Source organism: Apium graveolens, chromosome 6 (genome assembly GCF_009905375.1).
Source record: "Apium graveolens cultivar Ventura chromosome 6, ASM990537v1, whole genome shotgun sequence".
In the NCBI taxonomy this organism is placed as follows: Eukaryota; Viridiplantae; Streptophyta; class Magnoliopsida; order Apiales; family Apiaceae; genus Apium; species Apium graveolens.
The window spans coordinates 264,295,879-264,308,037 of record NC_133652.1 but is presented as its reverse complement, the minus strand read 5'-3'; the positions used below and the strand labels follow the sequence as shown (position 1 = coordinate 264,308,037).

Here is a 12,159-nt window from a genome sequence, read left to right as displayed (position 1 = left end):
GTTAAAAATATATGAGATATATTTTCTAGTTATATTTTCAAACTAAAAAAATAATAATAAATAAGATAATAATCCATTTATGTACTATGCCTAACTTTATATCTGGAATTCAGTAAAATAATTTTATTTTTTGAAGTTTCAAATGTCCTCTAATATTTTATTTTTAAATCAAATATAACAGAAAAATTGGAATTGTTATTTTTTGTTTAAAAACGCTACTAAGTAAAAACATCTCTAAACAAACAAATTTATGTTACTGAGAAAATACAATGACCCGATTAAAATTTAGACTTTTTTGAAAATACATTTTCTTACGAAAATGTTATTATATTTATTTATTTTGAAAAATTCAAATTTTCCTTAATCGTTTTTTAGAGAAATTTGATTTTGTACAACTTAATGTAATTAAAATCATTCAAATCGAACCAACAATATCTTTATAAAGAAAATGACACTTGAATTATTTTTTGTTGCAAACTATATTAAAAAAAAACCATTTCAATGTTTTTGTTTGCAAATCCTACTTTCACAAATAATTTAAAGATATTAAAACTTCAAATTAATTTTGAAGAACAGTATTTTCTTAAAAATTTATATCGAATGCACTTAATTCATCATTAAAAATCAAACACTATCAACCCCTTTACTAATTTTATAAATTTGACATTAACCTCCTATTACTATCTTGGAAATTTATCAAAATACTCATATTTCTGAACTTATTTATAAAAATACTGTTACATGAGAGGGTGCATAGAAACTTGTTAGAAGTTGCTTACAATATATTATTACAAATATTATTCTATTTTGGGACAAATACGAAGGCTACTTGTAATTGAATAAAAAGTAGAGTTTGGAGCAGAAAGTAAAGTAAATTTGCCAAACCTAAAAAAGTTGTTTGCTTTTGCTTTTTCTTACACTGTTAAGTTATGTTAGTTACTTAGCTATGAGCCCCCTTCCTTTTGTGTATAAATTCCCCATCAACTCCCTCCCATAATCCCCCCCCCCTTCTCTTCACTTCCCATACTTTGAAGCTTGCTCCTCAATTTTTAACACACATTTACATATATTAACCACACTGCATGCATTGAAGTTGTTATAAAATAGTCTTGATGCTCAAACCTTTGTTTTTAATGTTCGAATTTGATGTCTCAAATTCTTAGTGAACTACTTGTTTTAGTGTTTATGATCAGTTCTACTTATAGGCGCAGGACTCATTTAGTTCAATCCTTCTCTGTTGTTTTCCTCTACTGGTTGTACTTCGTTTCATAATTTTCGACTTCTCGAAATTTTATTTTTACCAGCATTAGTAACCATATCTAAGAAAATATAGCTAGCTACAAGTACTAGTACCTTTATTAGAATCATTGTGCTTGAATTTTCATGGCATCCTCTAGTGGAATAACAACTTCGGCTTCGCTTCAGAACACGGACTTGTACGAAGAACATCTTCAGCAGCTGCTGGATCAGAGAAAAAGTAAGAGGAAGATATCGAATCGTGAATCAGCTAGGCGGTCTCGGGTAAGGAAACAGAAGCACTTGGATGATCTGATGGCTCAGCTGGCTCAGCTCAGAAAAGCAAACAATCAATTGGTCACAATTATGAATGTCACTACTCAACATTTACTTAATGTTGAGGCAGAAAACTCTGTCTTGAAAGCTCAAATGGCTGAACTCGACAGGAGGTTGGAGTCTCTTAATGAAATGATAGGTTTCTTGGATATAGAAAATGAAGGGTTTGGAATTGATGATGAGTTGTGTTACAATGCTGTTCATGACTCTGCGGATTTGTTCATGCTAAATGTGAACAGTTCTATGAGTTATATGTATACGAATCAGTTACCTTTCATGGCTTCTGCAGACATGTTGCAGTATTAATCAAGGGAGTTCAGAGAGTTCATCTTAACAACGTATTAGTATTTTATGTAAAATACACTATCCAAGTTCTTCAAAAGCACTCTTGACGTCTTCTTGTCACAAATGTAACATATATAGTTTATGCTAGAAGGATAATATGTTTATATGGTTCTTATATATCATGGTTTATAAGGATGTTTATGAAGAAGCCATGTACATTTCTATAAAGATGTCATTGTTAATGTTCTTGTATATTATGGTTTATTATTTTTTCCAGTGCTCTAAACAATTGGCATGATGTTTTCACTATGATTTAAAGAATACTAATATCAGAAAATCTGAACTCAGGATAACTTGATTAGCATTTCATCGCCTTAAGCATCAACAATTATTAAATGTTGATAGAACAATTGTCTCATTACTCATATCGTAGATCCTTCCCTACTCTGATACAATGTAAGATCATATCTCTCAAAGAATAGTAAAAGCTATTAAACAAATTTCACATTTTTGACATGCACTTCATGTACCGGTGCCACTGCTGAAAACGAAAGCTCTATGAAGAAAGAAAATTTGTGTATTGAAGTTCCTTCCCAACCATGTTAGAGTTATCACATTTCCATCAAAACATCTCTTGTTAGTTTCCTTTCCCTTTCGATAGTGGAGTCGACACCGACCATGGATAACCAACCTATATATTTTCTAATGCCAAGCAAGCATCAAGTACATAGACATTGACAAAACATATATAACATTGTCCAAACAAGGGAAAAAATTATGCACCTTAATCTTTATCATGTGAAGAAAGTTCCAAAGCAATATCACAATTCTGAAAATGAAAATGCAACTTGATTTCACAAAGGTACAAAGCCTAATACAATCTTCTATCTTTAGACTCCAATAACTTTTGTGCCTCTTAGTCAAGTAAGGAAAGCAACATCACAAAGTAATTAAAGATTCTCGGTGAAAATGGAATTCATCCACTTGTCTGTTATCATCATCCTGTTGCAGTTTATCGTATTTACAGTTTTGATACTTAGTTTCTTTGTGCAGGATGTTCGAAGATTTGTTTTCTGAGATTGCCTCCGGTTTCTGTAAGCTCAGTCCTTGCACCTTGTTCTGTTTAATATACGAGATAGGTATATGTTAGAATGCTAATATAAGATTCTGGAAATGGTCTTCCACTAATAATTTAAGGTTTTAGAGCGATTGGTTCCTTAACAGTATCTAATCAACCCTCTCGTCTTAAAAAAACGAAACCTGAAAGCTGAAATCTATAATTTCAGAAACTTGTGTGTTTAACAGTATCTAATCAACCCTCTCATCTTGCAAATTGATTTGCTGTTTAAAGATATCACGTATAAGAGCAATGATCATCATGAGATGCCATAATATATACTTGCAAGTTGCACCTTTAGCTATGCAGACACTCATACCCTTTCTTTTTTTCCCTCCTTTTTCTTTTTAGAAGAAGGATTAAATTCTATGACATCATACTTGGGAGATAACGAAAACTACACGGTTTTGAATTTTCTAAACTAAATATATGGTAATGCATCATGGCCTTTTTAAACGTCACTAATTATTTAAGCAAAGGAAGAATGGCCTATTAGATCTTTACTTGAGGCATCCTTGGATTTGACAAACAAAAGATTATCTCATCTAATCAAAAAAGAACTTTGCCCATGCTTCTTCTTTTTGTAGTATCTTTACATAGGCTCTACAAGCTATAACTTGTAATTTTCCACCATTCTGCTTCTTTTATATTTTCAAATGTATTTTCCACTATAAAAAAGACTAAGGCCTCCATTGTTTCGACAATACAGTTAGAGATGAGGTTTGATTTAGGTAGTGTTATGGTCTCCCATTGGACCCTAACAAACATCGAGGACCAAGATGTTGGGATCTTTACTCATGCCTTCTTTGCCAAGTTTTAGTTACATTGTGGAAAAGGACCAAATTGGGCGACAAGCCTCCAAGCCTCCCATGTGAGTATCAGGGTCTGGGAGGATCAGATGTAGGCATAATTTTATCCTCAGTTCCCTGAAAATTTTGTTACTGGGGATATATGTATTACCACATCTATGAAATGATAAAGATAGGGTAAAAGACATTTTAAAAAAAAAAATTAAGAAGTTGTGGATAGCCTTGGATGCTATTCAGTGGTTCATATGACTTGAGCAAAAGTTACTTAGTTCTTGTATTTGTTTAACTTTAATTACTGGAGAGTCATTAGTTGTATGTAAAGTTTTAATTTAAGTAAAGGAGAATTGTTGCAGTGCTTTTTCTTAGTTTCTTTTTAATTTTTTGAGCAAATTTGTTAGAATTGTTAGAAGTTGCAAGTGGAGTAAAAATATGAGAGGAGATATAACTAAGAGAACCTAGGAAAAGTTGAATGTATGAAAGTTAAAGGGAGTGTCAGAGACAACTGACAAAGGTGATGATCTCGGCGTATTTCAAGATTCCTTGGTCCATTTTCTAATGAACTTTCCATGAATCTCGGCACTTCTTGAACAAGCCAAGACTCCCTAGTCCTTGGATCATGGATCTTCAGAATCACAACAGCAATCAAATGCATGCAATTTTACGCAGATATTCCCAATTGAATGTCAGAGTTTCTTCTACCAACTAAGCTTACACCCTTAAAAGTATCTAGTATCTGCTAGAAGCTCAACAAGTGCTTAATTCCGTTTAACGACTTGAATCTGCAATTCAAATTCATGCCAGAGACATCAATTGAGCTCGTATATGATCAATGTAAGAATGGCTTGTTTACATAAATTACATGATAGGACAGGCGAATTCAAAAGCCAGAAAAAGCATACATACATTAACGCCTGCATGTTACATACCAGGTCACACTAGCCAATAATTTACATCAACTAATGATATTCAAACTTGGCAATGCAAAGGCATTGGCCAGCCAAAAGCACTCAATGTATAGCCTAGAAGTATGATCCTATATTGATTCGCAGATTCTGCGTTGATTCTCCTGTCGAAAAGGTTGCTTACTGATCCCATAACTTACAAAATGTAGTCCCCACTCCTGGAATGCTGGAAACAGGCACACACATTGCCCCATTAATCTGAAGAACACTACAACTTGTGTATCTTTACTTTTATTTGAGGTGCCTTTATTTAGTTGCCACCACATGCTACTATGCATCCAATCCCAGTTGATTTGCATTGAAGATGAGTAAACATCATAAATCTTGTGGTAAATAGTCAAACAGTAGGCACATGATAAAGTTTTCAACTTCGAATAGCAATCCAAAGATTTAAAGCTTGTAATGTCAAATAATAGCCACATCAGTAAAGCTTGTAACTTTAAGTAGCATTCCATGACAAACAGAGTTATATTTTATCCTCCTCTTGAAGTTTCTTATTCGGACTTATAATAAGTCAGAAAATAGAGATGAAATGATACTTTCGATGATAAATTTGAAACTACAAATCAGGCAAAAGAGTGTAACCAGACGAGCACTTATTACAACTTTGGAGCTTGGCATACACTGAAAGCAATCACTTACCTGCTTTCAAGATGGTCTATATGTACAATCTTAAGTTATTGCATTTATGTACATGATTAAGCTAATATAAAGTTCATAATGATAGAACAAACACTGCGTCTAGACAAATTTACAAAGCTACACTTAAGTTTAACCAATTGATTCCTTGAAAAATAAATAAAGTTTCTGGTTTTCACAATTTTCCTGTAAGTAACTACGTCAAATTTTTTACATTAGAACGGCATTAATTAAGTTTCAGTGACCTGTAAATTCTTGATATAATCTGCCCTCTCACACAGACCTTCACATAAGTCTTGAACTCGCGATATCTTGTTACTAAAAAAGGTATCCACTTGAGTGCAATCGTAGACATAAAATTGATAAAGTATAGTGAGATGAGAGAAAAGCATTGTTGATTACAATAGAAAAATGGTTTATATAACTAACAATCATATATGATAAATGAAAATATCCTAAGAAGGAAACTATTAAAATAATGAAACTATCCAATAATATAATATCATTATATATGTTAACATCCCCCTCAAACTTATGAATTTGAATCGAGAGTTTGCCAACCAAGAGACGGAGCCACGTAATCAAACAAATCCAAAGCTGCAACCCCAGATTCAAGATCATCAAAACAAATCCAAAAACAGAGTTACGAATTCAAACAAACCAAAAACTTTCAAAAGAATCCAAAGACGCAACAATAAAAGAGAACGCAACAATAAAAGAGAAATCGTTCAAAGACGCAGCAACCCAAGCGAAAACAAAGCAATCAAATCACCGAAGTAACAAATCTGCAACCATCGAAAACAATAACAAAACTTTATGCGAAACTGAATCCTAATCCAAAACCAAACTCCATAATCAACCCAATACAAACTCCAAATAACTGAATCCAAGTCAACAAACTGTATTCAATCCTCAACCAAACTGTATCTCAATTCAAATTATATCCAAATCTAATAAAATTCCGCGAAGGGCCAATGTGCCTAGAGCACCAGATAAACTAAACTAATGTACCTAAAGTACCAAATAAACTAAACTAATCCCTATGATGGGCCAATGTGCCTAGACCACCAAATAAACTAAACCAATCCCTCAATGTGCCTATAACACCAAATAAACTAAACCCCTCGCAGGGCCAATGTCCTTAGAGTACCAAATATACTAAACCAATGTGCCCAGAGCAGCAAATAACCTACACCAATCCCGCGAAGGGCCAATGTGCCTAGAGCTCCAGATAAAATAAAACAAAAAAAAGCGGAGAAGTGCTAGCAAGGGTTGACTCAATTGATTAAAGAGGGGATAATTATCCTCTTGGTCACAGGTTCGAATCCCATGGGAGGAGAATATATGATTATGCCTCCTGAGTCAGAGTCTGTCGCTTAAATGCGGTTTACCTTTTTTCACGTGATTTGCAGGCTGCGGGTTACCTACGATAAAAAAGAACGGAGAAGTATACAAATGTGCCTAGGCCTACCCCATCATCAACACGAGAAAAAAGAAAGGAAGATAAGAAAAAGAACAATATTATGAAGGAGTCAATATCATCGAAACGAGACCGAGGGTGTCTATTAGAGTCCCAACCAAAATCAGCTAGAAAATTTATACGAGAATTGCAACCAAAATTAGCAGAAAAGTTGTATGAGAGTCCCAACCAAAAAATCAATTTTGTTTACGAAAAAAATAGTCATGATTAAAATTCAAAATCATCTAAGAAAAAGAGAAAATAACCAATTTGAATAAGAAGAAGATGAGAAAAAACAATAATTAGAACACATGTTTTAAACCCAACATGTGGAACCCAACCCGATATAATTCATCATCAACCTATCCCGAATCGAACTATAGCTCTTGATAACATGATAAAGTATAGAGAGAAGAGAGAAAAGTAGGGTTTTATTATAATATGACTTGTTGAATACAATAGAAAATGAGCTTATATAACCAACAATCATACATAGGAAAATATCCTAATAAGGAAACTTTTATAATAATGAAAAAATCCAATAATATAATATCATTATATATGTTAACAAAAATATATGCTGATTTTGTCCTTGATCTTGATCTAACTGAATAATGTTGAACTTTCAGGATTCTGAATTAGTAAGTTTGTCCTAGACTTTTTAATTTCACATACATAATTGTTTTGGTTGATAAATACATAATTATCTTTGTTATATGTTCTTTTTGTAACTCTCCTTGACTAGACTTATGCTTGTGTTGGTAGAATCCACTGAATGGAACTTATTAGGGGTGTTCATCAAACCGCACAAACCGCATAAACCGCCCGCTCCGCACCGCACCGCTCCGCGCGGTTTAAAGTTTTCGTGGTGCGGTTGTGATTTGCATTTTTGTCAAACCGCGCGGTGCGGTTTGCGGTTTGGGACTTTGCTCTCGTGATTCAAACCGCACCGCATATTATTATAAAATAAATAAATAAATTTACATATATATATGTATATTACTTTTACTTTATAATATTAGAATATGGGTAAGTTTTGGGTTCAGCCAAAATTGTTTGGCAACTCGTGATCAAGCATTTATGCATCAGTGTTGCAGCATACGGTGAATGGTTGGATGCTACCGTTTATTGTTTGTTTGTTAATTACTAAAATAATTTAAAATTATATCTGATGTATGACTAAAAAAATTGCACTTCATGTCTCAGACTTACTAAAATGGTATTTGGACTAATACTATCATTTTTGAAACTTGATTTTTAATTTATTTATTGATGTATTGAAATTTATAAATCGCCCGCACTAAAATTTATTATTTTCTTAAATAGTTTAAACCGCTCAAACCGCTTAAACCGCACCGCACCGCACCGCATTTTCGTGGTGCGGTTTGCGCCGTTTAATATTTACGCGGTGCAGTTGTGATTTGAGAATTTAGACAAACCGTACCCGCGATTTGGTTTGCGGTTTTAGTCTAAACCGCACCGCACCACGAACACCCCCAGAACTTAGAACTTATGCTTGTGCCACTCTCCTCGACTATACTACATTCCCAAAATCCTTCCCTAAATTATAGAACTACAAATAAATAATTGTGACATTGCAGCAAGGGGACAAATCCAGTCCTTTATAGCTTGAATAAACAAAACAAATGTAGCCCTAGTTATGATTTGTTATGTAAATCTCTGTCTCTGCTTGGCTCATAAACATAATATGTAGTATTTTTTATATACAGTAGTTTCTATCTTTCCATAATTCTTTTACCAAATGGAAAAATTTTAATGCAACAAATATAAATAATGTCTTCTGTAGGAAAGAGTAGTTCACCCTTATAGAAAATCTGGAAATCCAAAAGGTGGACACAACTTTCAGAAAGTACATTGTATGGAATATATATCCTGGCATTCATCTTAAATTTATACATCAGACACATTCTTATCTTTATACATTAAGATGCATTTCAGGAATATTAACCTATTTAACTACTTTCTGCAACTCCTCTTCTCTGATTTAAATGCAAATTAATAATGTAGCGTCATGCCTTGAGAATCCAGATGCCTAAAATGACTCTTTTGCTGTCGCTTTTAACTCCTTGTTGTCCTACGATATATTCTGATGCCTATATATGTTTCACAATTGAAGTTGAGGGCGCTTAGTGAAGTTAATAAGATTCTGTGCGACTCTTAGAAATGTGAAGCACATAATCGGAATGATAATTTAGGAGTGCAGTAATAAATAGTTAGTACGCATAGCTTGAGGCGGACTTAGATTACGATTTCATTGTCCTCTTCTCCTTTAAATATGCTTCTTGTTATCCGCTTCTCCTCTGAATATGCTCATGTTAGCCTCTATTTAAATATTTGTTTCTATGTTACATTATATTAGTTAATACATGGGATGCAGTATGCACCGACAGCCGGTGATTGTGTTAATGTAACTTCTAAAACATATCCTCCGGCAGAAGTTTGCCATATAACAGAACATTCAGGCTCTATTATTTATGTCTACACTAAGCAAAGCTGCAAGTTAACTTGGGAAGGATAAAAGTTTTACAAATTAAGTTGTCTATATTTTATCAGGAGGACACAGTCTATCTCGAGTTTCAGTAACTTCAAGTGAGATTTTAGATAAGCTCGACAAGCTTAATGTTTCCCTTGTGTGTAGGTGCCCTGTCATTGATTCAATTCAACTATACAAGAAGAGATGAAGAAGTTAAACCAAGGAGAAGCAGCAATCAGGACCTTGAAGAGTTAGCTACTTTTGCAATTCTTCCAGTGAATCCAGGTGCTACCATCATCACCTTCTCTACAGCATTAGTTTCTAAAGCAAGGAAACTTATTGCTAAAGATCACACACCACATAAAATAGTACGTAAACCTGTGTATGCAGTTTCTGTTTCTTAAGTTCTTGCTTAGGAACCTGACTGCCTGTTGGTGGAACACGCCTAATATAAAAGAGATAATCGTTAATGCAATATAGTTTGGTTCACATATAAACCATATTTAGCTAGCATTTACCCAAATCCCACTGAATACTGATTTCTTACTTGACATCTACACAGGAAGATAAAAGATTAATGAGTATCGATTCTTTGCATTTGAGCATTACTTCTAATGTAACATAGATTAATGGTCTTTTGTAGAATGACCGTCAAGAAATGATTGGTTTATTTTGTAATATTTTAGGTTCTTAAGGATCCTAGTTCTTCGTGTTAGGAGCTGTCCCAGATTGTTTGTGGGAGGGGCAGTTTGCTAGAATATAAGCAGTCAGACAACTCCAATTAGTATGAGGCCTTTTGGGAGGTGCCCAAAAACAAACCCGTGCGGGCTCGGTTCAAAGCGGACAATATCATACTAATGTGGAGTTAGGCATGCTCAGCAAGCCCAACAAGTGGTATCAGAGTTATGGTTGAAACAGTCCATAACAATCTCAATTGAGCTCCAGAAGTGACCTAGGAAGAGGCACATGGGCTTGCCCCAGAATGGGCTCAAGGAAAAGGCAGACGGACCTTCCAGTATAGGCCTAGGAGGGAGCAGATAGCCAGATGGACTTTCGGTATGGGTCGAGGGGGGGCCTGGTCACACTGAAGGAGGCAGAATTGACAGGTGTCGGACCCGATCTGTGAAGGGGGAGATTGTTAGGAGCTGTCCCACATCATTTGTAGGAGGGGCAGTTTGTTAGAATATAAGTAGCCAGACAACTCCAATTAATATGAGGACTTTTAGGAGGTGCCCAAAAACAAACTCGTGCGGGCTCGGCCCAAAACGGACAATATCAAGCTGACTTTATTTTTTGAAGCAAGCATTGTTTTATCAGATCATATGTATCTTGTATTGAGAATAATTGATTTACAACCTCCAATATGATTTGAAAACAAAGGCTGAAGCAATTTATCCTGTTCCTCTGAGTTCATATGTTTATGTAAGATTCTCCCTTAAAATTTGCTTGCACCCTGTAGTAATTTCTGTGAATTTGTCAAGTTTTTTACCCCACTTTTTTAATATTATTTTTTAAGGAATATTTGAATTATGTTTTTTGTCTTTATTTGCCTCAAGGTGCTATTGACAAAAAGAAAATGAGGATCACAACCTCAGTTTGCATTACAGTGTTTTGTTGGTAAGTAAAATGTAAGGGTGCCAATTGAAGCAATGCAGCAGTCTATGCCATGAAAGGAACAACTATTGAGAGAGTGCTGCTCCATCAAAGTGATAACTGTTCTTGCTTCAAAGCAACTGTGGTATATTATGCAGCTTACGTTTGATATCAAATCTTGCATACTCTTCTGCTTAGCATAACTTTTTTCTGAAATATAGTGAGTTACCCTTCTTGGCCCTTAGGCTTCTTCTCCTGGCAAGAAATAGTCGGGCTCGTCAGTGGAGGCAGGTGTACGTGAAAGTATCCGTCTTGGTAAATTCTCTGCCAGAACCCTGTTCTTAAAAAAAATCCTGACAAAATGGGGAGTCTGATATCTAAAATCAGCAATCAGCAGAAATTATATTGTTATATGCATTTTCCCGCTACATATCCAAGAATGTTACAGCAGATAGGACGTTTTTCCACGTTTTCTCACCTAAGAACATTTCAACACATTAACAAATCTATAGTGCAGGAAATCCCACCAAAACAACCACATTTCTGTTGATTTTTCCTTTGTTCTTTCTTTCAAATGTGGTGGACTAATGACGACTTCATTGGTATTCATATTATATGTAGCTAGTTAGAAATTATATATCCCCAATTGTCAAGAGATTAGATCAAATTAAGTAGGTCTGCACTAACTTTACAATGAAACTGTAGAACACAATTACTTGAATTATGAGGCAGCTAGCTGTCCTAACACAACTTTACTAGACATTTAAAATGGTCAAATTAAACTACTAGTTTTTTTTAAAAAAATTCTTAATGCTTCTCTTTTATCCTCCACCAATGTCCCCTCAATGGTATTTGGTGTATTGTCCTTATCATTATGGATAATTGAAGGCACTAATCCTCCAAAAACATTTTCAATGTGACATATAAAAACTTGTTGATCCAAATTCTCATAATTTCCATTTTTAAAGTTATTAATTCTTAATGTTCTGCTTACAGAACAATTACATTACAACGCTTAATTACTCTATGCAAAATGTCAGAAAATTGTAAACACGAATAGACAAACAGGGACGGAGCCAGAGCATAAAACCGGAAACACCAGACAAACCAGCTTGATTAGCCACTGATCTTTACTGATAATATAAGTAAGATACAGTCATAAGGCATGCAGGAGGTCGTGTAGTGTTAATGTGCATGCATCTATGGTCTATACATGTAAAAGTTTGTAT

General features: G+C 34.4%; 1 protein-coding gene across 1 annotated transcript; it reads left to right on the top strand.

Annotated features, from left to right (window-relative positions):
* The first annotated feature begins 996 nt into the window (after nucleotides 1–996).
* On the top strand, nucleotides 997–2,129 carry LOC141667304 (bZIP transcription factor 44-like). Its single transcript, XM_074473731.1, has one exon. The coding sequence runs from the start codon at nucleotides 1,384–1,386 to the stop codon at nucleotides 1,876–1,878; it is 495 nt and encodes a 164-aa protein (XP_074329832.1). The 5' UTR covers nucleotides 997–1,383; the 3' UTR covers nucleotides 1,879–2,129.
* The last annotated feature ends 10,030 nt before the right edge of the window (nucleotides 2,130–12,159 follow it).

What these genes read in the sequence shown, in the direction of transcription:
- LOC141667304 (XM_074473731.1), top strand. Translation starts at nt 1,384, where the DNA reads ATGGCATCCTCTAGTGGAATAACAACTTCGGCTTCGCTTCAGAACACG.